At 41.8% G+C, this 11,400-nt stretch overlaps 1 protein-coding gene across 3 annotated transcripts in view; it reads left to right on the plus strand.

The window, feature by feature from the left end:
* Window positions 1–4,362, plus strand: part of LOC121733219 (calcitonin gene-related peptide type 1 receptor) — a 90,548-nt gene extending 86,186 nt beyond the window's left edge. For 2 of the 3 annotated variants that reach the window (XM_042123402.1, XM_042123403.1), the window contains 5 exons: window positions 1,407–1,517; window positions 2,067–2,167; window positions 2,286–2,377; window positions 2,581–3,343; window positions 3,404–4,362. In XM_042123402.1, the coding sequence (XP_041979336.1) occupies window positions 1,407–1,517; window positions 2,067–2,167; window positions 2,286–2,377; window positions 2,581–3,343; window positions 3,404–3,472 (1,136 nt within the window). In that variant the 3' untranslated portion in view covers window positions 3,473–4,362. The remainder of the gene's footprint in view (window positions 1–1,406; window positions 1,518–2,066; window positions 2,168–2,285; window positions 2,378–2,580; window positions 3,344–3,403) is intronic. The other variant, XM_042123405.1, reaches the window with a different exon arrangement.
* The last annotated feature ends 7,038 nt before the right edge of the window (window positions 4,363–11,400 follow it).

Here is an 11,400-nt window from a genome sequence, read left to right on the forward strand (position 1 = left end):
TCCGTCCGTCTGTCTGTCTCGGGTCTCCAAGCTGTATCTCAAGAACCGCTATAGTAATAGACTTCTGAAATTTCCACAGATGTAATGTCTTTCTACATCCAATATGGCTATGGCATATTCTCTAGATCAGGTATCAGATCATTCATTCAATAGAAGATGAGCTCGGTGAAGGGCATCGTCAGTAAATAAGCTAGATATTCTTCCACACATCATAAATATTTGTATGAATAAACGAACCAATTTGTTTGCCTTATATTGAATGATAATGTATCTTGTGACAGCTTTACAACAGACATTTGACAGCAGATATTATTACACAATAGTGTCTGAAAGACGGCATTTATTGCATAGTGGAACACCTTTTGCATACCTGTCCCAGGATACGTAATTTACCGAAAAAGGAAAGAATGCGATGTTAGTATTCCATCTACAGGGTAATAAACTAAGTAATAATAATTTAGGGTGTGTACTTGTTCCTTGTAGAGAGTTCACTGTGATAGTAGCAGCGCTGAAAGACCAACTTTTTTTCATTTTTGTATGGGAAAACTCGTGACCTGAGGCGCTTGCCCATACAAAGTTAACTTCGGTTCCTTTGTGGTATTAAGAGTACCAATAAACCTTTTGTCCACACTCGAAGAGGAGGAGTTCTGGCCCGCCGGTGTAGTTTACCGGTGTTTTTGGTGATGATGGAAAGCAACTCCCGTCGCCCATGGACACTCGCAGCATCAGAAGAGCTGCAGGTGTGTTGACGGCCTTTTAAGAGGGAAAAGGATAATGGGGAGGAGGGTAGGGAAGGAAAGGAATAGGGGAGGGTAGGGAAGGGAAGGGAATAGGGGAGGGTAGGGAAGGGAAGGGAATAGGGGAGGGTAGGGAAGGGAATAGGGTAGGGGATTGGGCCTCCGGTAAACTCACTCACTCGGCGAAACACAGCGCAAGCGCTGTTTCACGCCGGTTTTCTGTTAGAACGTGGTATTTCTCCGGTGTAAATTTTGTGTGTAAGTTTTCGGGGAAGGGTCCCCAATGAAGCGTGCACCACTTCGCCACCGAAAAAGACTAGACGTGATGTACACTATCTTCTTTGAATAATAAAAGCTAACCTGTGAATAATAAAAACTAACTGCAACTAAATATTATGTGTCAAAGAATTAAGAAAATTAAATGTAACTTTTATTTCCACAATATTTGCACGTCGAGATGTATCCGACAAAACATGAGCTCTATTTCTCATTGTACCATCTAATATTGTCATTACTATGTTTTTGCAAATAAACGGTATTATTATTATTATTATTATTTGTGCTACTGTGTATTGTTGTATGAGTAAATAAAGAATTTGAACATGGTTTATTTTCGAGTAACTTGCGTACCTCCCGGTTATTTTTTACATCTACATGTTGGTGTTTCAGGTGTGTTCTGCCCTGGCACGTTCGACACATGGGCGTGCTGGCCGCACACGCGCGCCGGGGAAACCGCCAGCGCGCCCTGCCCTGCCTTCGTGCCCGGCTTCAGCCCTGAACGTGAGTTGCTCTCTACCATCAGAAAAGTTGATTTAAACGCAGATGACCTACGTTATTTGGTCGAGTTATGTAAATTCTCTGTCTGTGATCTGTTGGCTGGATTTGATAAACGTGACCAAATTACGGTGGTCCGCCATCTGCCTATAAATCAACTTCTCTAATACTTACCGTCAGAAAAGTTTGATTCATAGGTATATGACCTATGTTATTATTATTTTGGTCAGTGATAGTCGTGGTGGCTGGACTTGACATAACATCAGCATTCTGTAGATTGTAGGTCCACCATCTGTCTAGGAATACATTTCTCTGATTTAATTTGCTAAAAGCTCGTAATGAACATTCCGTAAGCTCTACTCAGCGTATGTGTAACAGGATGTCAGATAATGGATAGGTACTGGACTAAAATAAATGCCACTTGATGCTGGTAAATGGATAATAATAGATGTGAAATCCAGAGGATGTATCCCTTTGGGAATTAATTTAGCGATATCGTGATTCAGGACCTTTGATCGTCTCTCGTTTTATGTCTAATACTCTTCCTCCCCTCAGTGTTCGCGCACAAGGAATGCATGGCGAACGGCAGCTGGTGGCTGCACCCCGACACCGGTCGACCCTGGTCCAACTACACCACTTGCGTCAAGCCTGAGGATGTGAGTACACCACAATACAAGGCGACGTCACAAGTTATTGCCCATCTGTCAACGCGACCACAATCATTCTCCGCATAGTACTTACTTTATGATCTTATAACAATGAATCCTTTTGCAGGACATGACGAGCATCATTGCGGTGTTCGAGGCGGGCTACAGTATTTCGCTTGTGGCACTGCTGCTGTCGCTCGGCATCCTGTTTTACTTCAGGTTAGTTTCCGCTCTGCTAATGATCACTATACCGACATCATGATATCAGTAAACTGACATTAAATATGTCGGCTTTGTTTATTAAATGTGTGTTTCCGCTTTGCTAATGATCACTTTACCGACATCATGATATCAGTAAACTGACATTAAATGTGTCGACCATCTTCCCACTAATCTACTTGACGCCTGCTCACTGTCCACAGGAGTCTGCGGTGCGCACGCATCACGGTGCATATGAACCTGTTCGCCTCGTTCGCGCTTAACAACGCGCTGTGGCTGGCGTGGTACGGATTTGTGGTGGCTTCCGCCGACACCGTGGCTGCGAACCCCGCCTGGTGCCGCGCCCTCAACGCCACGCTGCAGTACGCGCTACTCACCAACTACACGTGGATGCTGTGCGAGGGTGTGTACCTGCACACGGTGCTCGTGAGCGCCTTCGTGTCCGAGCGGCGGCTGCTGCGCGCGCTGCTCGCCGTGGGCTGGCTGCTTCCACTACCGTCCGCCATCGTCAACGCTTGGCGCCGCACCGCCGCCGGCGACGAGATCTGCTGGGCGGACGAGGGCGCGCCGCCGCTCGAGCTGGCCGTCATCGTGTGCGTAGCCGTGCTGCTCAATCTCGCATTCCTGTGCAACATTGTGCGCGTGCTGTGCACCAAGCTGCGCGCAGGGGGCGGCGCCGGGCCGTCGCGGCCGTCGGCGACCGCGCTGCACGCGCTGCGCGCCACGTGTCTGCTGGCGCCGCTGCTTGGCCTGCAGTACCTGCTCACGCCGTTCCGCCCGCAGCGCACCGCCAGCTGGTACCTGCTGTACGAGTACTCTGCGGCGCTGACCACGTCGCTGCAGGGGCTCTGCGTGGCCATCCTGTACTGCTTCTGCAACGGCGAGGTGCTGGCGCAGCTGCGGCGGCGCTGGCGTGTGTTGACGTTCCGCCCGCGCGCCAACTCCACCACCAACACCACCGTGTCGGTGAGTGTCGCCCGGTCGCCGGATGCGGGGAGGAGTCTACTATAGCTCCGCTCTGATCAGGTACATTGTCTCGGTCGGTTGCAGTTCGTGCGGTCGGCGGCGCCGGGCGCAGGCGAGGAGAAGGTGTGACTAGGGGCCGGCGGCGCGGGCGACGGGGCCGCGGAGGGCGGCGGCGGCGGCGACAGCGACGGCGACGGCGAGCCGCGCGCCCGCGCCGACGGCCGCCGCATCCGCTTCGAGAGCGTCGACAGCGACGACGACGCGCCGCCGCCGCACGCGCGCCTTCTGTGAGCGCGCCGCACCGAGCCGCACCGCGCCGCACCGCGCCGCATTAGTGCAACGTGACAAGTGTGCCGAATGACTATTTTAGATAAACAGAGCTAATGTGTTAAGTAAAACTGTGTATAGTGTTGGAAACTGTAAATATCTAGATAGGTGCCGATGCTCGTTACAAAAGAGTGATTTTAATTATTTATTTATGTTTGTTATGAAATGTGAAAGTTTGTTATATTGATAGTTAAATGTTATGGATGTAAGTATTATATTTTATTTAATAGAACAATGTGCAATGTATTTATAACGCAAGATTTTACTGATGATGACGTTATTTAATTGTGTTGTTAGTTTGTAAGTTGTTGCTGAAACATGGCTAAATAAATACGGCTGTTAGGGCTTTATTTAAGGTTTCAAACGATTTTTCGTCTTGTCTTGGATTAATTTGAGTCTGTCATTTTATTTAGGTTTACAAGGGAACGGCCGGAGGGGAGAGTTTCTCGATCAACAGCTCCTCATTTGTGATTAATGCTTTTGTAACGTTAATTAATAACTTCCTTCAAATCTATGAGTATTGGCGAACAATAATTGGATTTATATTATGATCTAATAGATGTCTTATCTCTTAAAATGGTGAATGTAAAGAATGGCTTAATAAGAATATGCCTTGCTGACTTTGTTGTGTAACTAAACTTGTAAACACATTTTGTACATAATGTAAATTGTAAATAAAGGTACAGTGTTGACGTTCTTTTATTTTTTCTGTGTCACAGTTTGCTAATTGAATGAGGACTTTTTAGATTTGGATTTGTTTTTTAGAGAAGGGTTGGAGACAACATATTATGAGTGGATAAACTTTACAATTTACAACATAAGAGCAATAATGACTTATTTATCCCTTGTGCCATCGAGAAAATTGATTCCTAGGCAGTTGACGGACCTACGTCATTTGGTCGGCTTATGACACGCGACCAAATTATACTTAGGTCCGCCATCTGCCTAGGAATCAACTTCTCTGATTGTACACATCTTGTAACTTACCCACTTCATCATGTTATATATTTTATTGATTGCAAATCATTTTTCCGTTCCTAAAGCCTCCATTTTTAGGGTTCCGTACCCATAGGGTAAAAACGAGGCCCTATAACTAGACTTCGATATCTATCCGTCTGTCTGTCCATCGGCATCTCGTATTACTGAAAAATTACATGTAGAAACCTACATGGCCATTGACCAGCCCAGATCCAATGCCTCGGGGGTCCACTGTACAATTATTATCATAATATTAGCCTCTCTCTCGTCAATGTCATCACAGAGACGGTAATAAAGTAAACATGCAACATCAAAGCGCGTCCGGAATGATATATTTTAAAATTCCATCTCAGACGAAATGAAAACGCCGGGGGTACGAAATTAAACAAGGATATTATGTCATACGTTGTTCACACAGTTTTTTTTTTAATATTTTTTTCTTACGGCATTTTTCTAAAGTATATACTTATTTGATGATGCTCGCAACAGCCAATACTGTTGCGCCAAAATTAGTTTTTTGAACCGTACATTTTTCCAGGTTAAAATTTATCCTACCACATATGTAAAAGTATCTCCATGTTAAATCGGTTGAGCAGCTTAGGCGTGAAGAGGTAACAGACAGACAGACAGACGGACGAACAGACAGACACCCTTTCGGTATAATACGAACTAGCTATTTGACGTAAGTAAGTAAGTATGAAAGCACTCGATTGTCAACCACTGAGTAGAACTTGGACTATGGAATGTCGGGCTCCTCATAAAACGATCACTAAATGAAAATCAATACAGCCTTCACTGCCGAGCGTCAGACGAATTATATTCCAATGATTATTTTATAAACGCACTCATCAATTTTCGGAGACAGTTATATAATGAGCACCCAAATGCAGATCGAGCGACCTCATAATTGAAGATATGTGTGGATGGAGTGGGTAAGTAACAATTTGAAATCTGTTGTTTCTTTCATAAATGGAGGCTTTACGACCGGTAAAATTATTCAAAATCAGAATATGTAGATTCTATATATAGCTAGTTATATTAGCTAATCATGATGAATTATGTAAGTAACAAGGTTTATTCAAATTATAAGGTAGAAAATTAGTAATTGCTCTCATGTTCTAAAATGTTAGTTACCCACTTCATCCACTTACGTCTTAAATTTTGAGGGCGATTAAGGTCACAACCATTTGGCGCACCAAACTGATAGCTGATTGCACCCCTGTCTGCGCAGAGGAATAAAATCTTATATATTTAAACGAGCAATTCTTGTATATATATAAATTAATATATAATTGAAATCTCGGAATCGGCTCCAACGATTTTCATGAAATTTAGTATATAGGGGGTTTCAGGGGCGATAAATTGATCTAGCTAGGAATCATTTTTAGAAAATGTCATTTAATTCGTGATTTATCGAATACCGAGCGAAGCTCGGTCAAATAGCTAGTTGTGGTAATAATATGAGTGGAGGCCACACACTTCCGACCAAGCCAGGTTGTTACAGTCAGGCCGAAACCCATATTTTCAGACGGGAATATTCCTCATCTTCTCTTGCCGATCTCAGAATCTTCGTTAGCGTGATTAAGGACGCTGTCACAAAAATTATGACAAAAATTAGCAGGTCAGTACTAATATCGACGTTAAGGACATTAAAATAACATTCAATATCAGCGCGCCTTGTACAGTGGCGGTTACGACGCTCGCCGCGTTCTTGATAGGGCTAAAATGTAACTATAAAGGAGAGCGTTTCTTATTTTTCTTATAAATTGGAATGTCATTTATTTTTATATAAAATATTTAGCTATTCGTATAGGGGACTAAATAAGCAACAATTTTTTTTTATATTTATTTTCCTTAGTTCAGTGTATTTAGCTATAATGGTACCTAATCAAACCCAATTTTTTTAATTTTTTGCGATTATTGTGATGGTTAAAACGTTTATTATGTGAACATTTTGTATGCGGCTATAAATTTTTTATGGTTTAGACGTGGAGATGAATATATTATCTTTCATTTAAAACCAAAATATCCTTGCAGTGTGACTCCTAATTCTTTAAAATGGTATCTGAAAATCACAGATATTTGTGAAAAAATTTGATAGCGTCCTTAAAGGTGTCGGTTGTTACAGACCAAACGCCTGCCATTCTAAAGGTGTCGGTTGGCTGCCGACGACATGAAGCAACCGCAGACGACGTGTCGTCGCGACACTACTGGTTTGTATGTATTTCTATGAAATACCCTCCGCAGCTAGCGACAGGAAGCTAACAACACGACATTCATAGAAATACATAGGTGCACACCAGTAGTGTCGCTGCGAAACGTCGTCTGCGGTTGCTTCATGTCGTCGGCTGCCAACCGGCACCTTTAGAATGGCAGGCGTTTGGTCTGTAACAAAATCTTAGTCGCGGTACCCCCAACACCCCATTGAAGGCAGATAGGCAATAGTTAGGTTCTGCTTTAAACTGCGAGCTTCGAGGCATCCTCTCCTTATCTCAACCTTCGGTATACTGCACCCCTGCAGGCAAACACACTTTGTTTAGTTATTCCCTGCATAAATATATTTATTAGTAAGCGGTAAATATTTGTCACATAGTCGATATAACTACCAAAGAGATACAGAAGTAATCATTTATTCAGGAAATCATTTATTTTAATTATTATATTATAAGTATTATTGTCCTCAGTCCTAAATACTTCGCGTACTTTATGCCCCTTGAGGCTGCGTTTCCACCAGAGATGTGTTGTTGAGAACCAATAGAATCGCTTCATTGACGTGGGCTTGTCATTTCCTCGCTCAGCGCGGCGATGCTATTGGATCTTAAAAACACATTCCTCGTAATGTGTTACGTAATGTGCTCCGCTCAGCTCTGGTGGAAACGCAGCCTAAGGGGGGTTGAAAAGATGTCATTTTTTGCCATTTAGACGGTTGCTTTGCGCCGTGAGGCCAAAGTTTTTAGTTAAGTCTATAAGTCGAATTGAGGACAGGGGTGCACTTTCAATTGGAGAATTTGTGTGTCAATGGGAGATGGAGTGACTGTTGCGGTGTCGACTGTGGGCGTCGGTTGATTTTATTTTCTCGCCAAATTGATACAGCAATGGGTAGGTAATTGAGTGAAATTGAAATTTTAACGTGCACTGTGCGCACAACCGGAATTCTCATGTGTCAGACATAGAGGTGATAGACAATTAACTGAAGTACGATTCCACAGCCGACTCTGTTGAGTGCTGTCACACAAAGAGAACTGCTGCTGCCCCGTCGCTTGCTGTTCGCACTTCGCCTGCCGTTCCCCACCGGTCACTTACGATCGCCTGCCATTGCCGCCTGCCATTGCCGCCTGCCGTTGCCGCCTGCTGTTGCCGCCTGCCGTTCGCCTGTTGTCCGCCTGCCGTTCGACTGCCGCTTGCTACCTTTCGCCTGCCGTTTGCCTACCGGTCACTTGCGTTCGTCTACCGTTCGCCTGCCGTTCGCGTAGCTGTTCGCATGCCGTTTTCCTGCCGCCGTCGCCTCACTTCGACACGACACGTCCCCGGAGGACGGATATTGGAAAATGTTCATCGAAACTTCATCCATTTCCACCGATAAAACTTTGAACCGTCTATTTAATCATCACTTCTTATGATTCCCTTGATTGCCGAGATATGTTATACTTGTAATAAAGCCTTCTACTACTTTAAATAACCACTTTAAATAAAGTCTCCACTAAAAAAATATATTCACACTTAAGTACGTTTACTTATATATACTGTTTTGTCAAGGGTCTGATGCGTGAGAAAAGTAAGTAACAGTTGACAGATAAGGATAAAGCTTATTTACGGCCGTTCCCAATATTCAATCTATCTCTAGTTTTGCCCTACTAGAGATAGGAATAGCTCACATTAGACATTAGAGACATATACTTTATGTCAATTTAATGTTAGCTGCGATCGGTTGTATGTCAAACCAGAGATAGATTGAATATTGGGAACGGCCGTTAATGTGTTTAATGTGTAGAACTTTAATTCATAAGATCATTATAAAAATGTAATAACTGATATTTTAATATTGCCGAAGGACTATGATGGAGTTATGATGCAAACATACATAATTTATTGATACCGTACTAACTACTAAGCATTACAAAATTTTCTGACGCACAAAAACTAAGTGTTTTATCACTAAATCCAATAATATTTGCTGTACTAATTTTTGTTTTGAAACACTAAATAAATTCGACAATAATTATTCAATCAATCAATCAATTAATCAGATTAATAAAAGTCCTGAGAATTATTAGACTCTTAATAGTCTTAATAATGTAACTTCTAAAACTATGCAATGCTAATCTAACCCAGAGTCGCAAAGGCGCCATCTGGCACTCTGCGTTTTCTTTAATGCGGCAATGAAAAAGGCTTTACTTCAGGTTTGAAATTCATTCCAACTATGTATAATCTTAATTCTTCCAGCCTCCGCCAGATAGCTATAGCGTTCTGAGCTGAGAACAGTGACGCGTGTTTCATCTCCGCTAGTCGCCGTTAGATGTCGCTGAGTGGTCTCTAATTACGCTAACGGAGCACGTGCACCCAGAGCTCAGAGACAATAATTATAGGTCTACCAGAATCTGATGGCTTTGGATGGCAGATTTTCAAAAAATATCCTTGATTATTTTTCCGACCCAAATATCGACCAATAGAATTGCACCATTCGACGTCACGTGGTACAACCTACATGGTATTATACTGATTATTTTTCCGACCCAAATATCGACCAATAGAATTGCACCATTCGACGTCACGTGGTACAACCTACATGGTATTATACTGATAATTTTTTGAAAATTTTCTCTGGTAGTTGCTATATATAAAAAACAAATTCTAATTCTATTGGCCGACATTTGGGACGGAAAAATAATCCCCCGAATATCACACGAATACGACCGATAATTTTGAAGCTCTTGTGGTATTATAAGTGATCATTGGATAAATTTTTATGTTTGCATGTTTCACACAGAATCAGCCGCCATAAGGTATAAAAAGATCAAAATGTTTTATTCTAAGTACCCCGGTATTGCTACAGTCAATTTATTTTCTTAATTTTTGCCATCAGATCCTGGTAGACCTCTATTATTTAGGATCAATTCAGACCGCGACGCGACGTAACTGTATTAAATTAACAGATTTGCGTGAAGTCGCACGCAATTGACTGTAATCAAATGAAGATTTTTTATCATAATGTATCTATATCGGTAACCGACAACCCTATGATATAACAATTATGATCTCTTCATCCTTGGATCCGAGGGAGCTAAACTGATTTGGGATTCACAACAAAAGTAACCCTAATAAAGTATAGTAGCCAGGAAGTATAAAGTATTTCATTTTTAAATTAATAAATATATCGACGGTGGAAAGGCAAAAGTTACCAAGCGACACTAGGGGTCAAAATGAGTTATATATATATATTCGGAATCAGCGAATTTTTCTCTATCGATTGGTCTTAGTCCCATGTCTCTACGAGCACTTTTGATGTCGCTTAGGAACTCCGTGGAAACGGGTATTTTTCTTATTTTCGGCGACCAAAAAAGTAACATTCTGCAAAAATATATAGGTACCTTGGTTCCGAAGGTCCTGTACAGAATTTTTCAATCCTCATAGATAGATGTTCAGGGATTTCAGCATTTAAACAACTAATTTAAGCATAAAAATATGCCAATATATCAATTTCATCAATTGTCATCACTCATCATCATCACCATAAAGTTATTATGCCACGCTGCACGCACCGCATTCTCATGGTCATAAATCAATCACATCAAAATAATGTGTATTTTTTTTAAATACACCCATGTACAGTTAACTTTTGTGATAGTTATATACACTTAGATAAAATGATCCACCACTGACTGCGTACAATATGCGTAATAGACATCTAGATAACAAAAAAAAACCGGCCAAGTGCGTATCGGGCCACGCGCAATAATAGGGTTCCGTAGTAACGCTAGTTTTTGATAATTTTTCACCATCTCAGTAACATTTTAAAAAGGAATTTTAACGAAAAATTCCTTTATACTTTTCATACATTTTGTTTATGTCATCGACTATTACTAAATAACTTTTTAAGTCTTCTTAGCCGTGAGTGTTTTCCTTTTAAATTCAGCATCTTTGCTACTCCCGTGAATTTTCACATTTCCATTAGACACATCCACAGTAGAATTGGGGGGCGGGGCACTGGACTCTAACGAAATTTTCCACTTTAGAACTTCATATTTCACAAATGGACCCCGAAATCGGAAAATGATTTTAATAAAAAAATAAATCACCCCCACTTAATGTGTATCGAAGGTACCACAAAAAAATTAAAGGTTTTATATACTTACCATTTTGTGGGTTTGATTAAGATGTACGTTCATGCCGAATTAAAGCTTTGTAGGCCTTATAGTCTCTGAGAAAAACCGCGGACAGACAGACGGACAGACAGACGGACAGACAGATGGACAGATAGATGGACAGACAGACGGACAGACCGAAACTATAAGCGTTCCTTGTTGACTAGCCGTAAAAAAGAGAAAAATAAATTATTTTGAAACAAAAAATTGGAACTGACTTCCTTGGCAAAAACAAAATTAATATTCTTATGAATAAACTAAAAAGCTTATTTTATAGTACTGCCTTTTTAGGGTTCCGTATCCAAAGGGTAAAAACGGGACCCTATTACTAAAACTTCGATGTCTGTCTGTCTGTCTCCAGTCTGTATCACAAGAACGGCTACAGCTAGA

This window comes from Aricia agestis, chromosome 13 (assembly GCF_905147365.1).
Source record: "Aricia agestis chromosome 13, ilAriAges1.1, whole genome shotgun sequence".
NCBI lineage: Eukaryota > Metazoa > Arthropoda > Insecta > Lepidoptera > Lycaenidae > Aricia > Aricia agestis.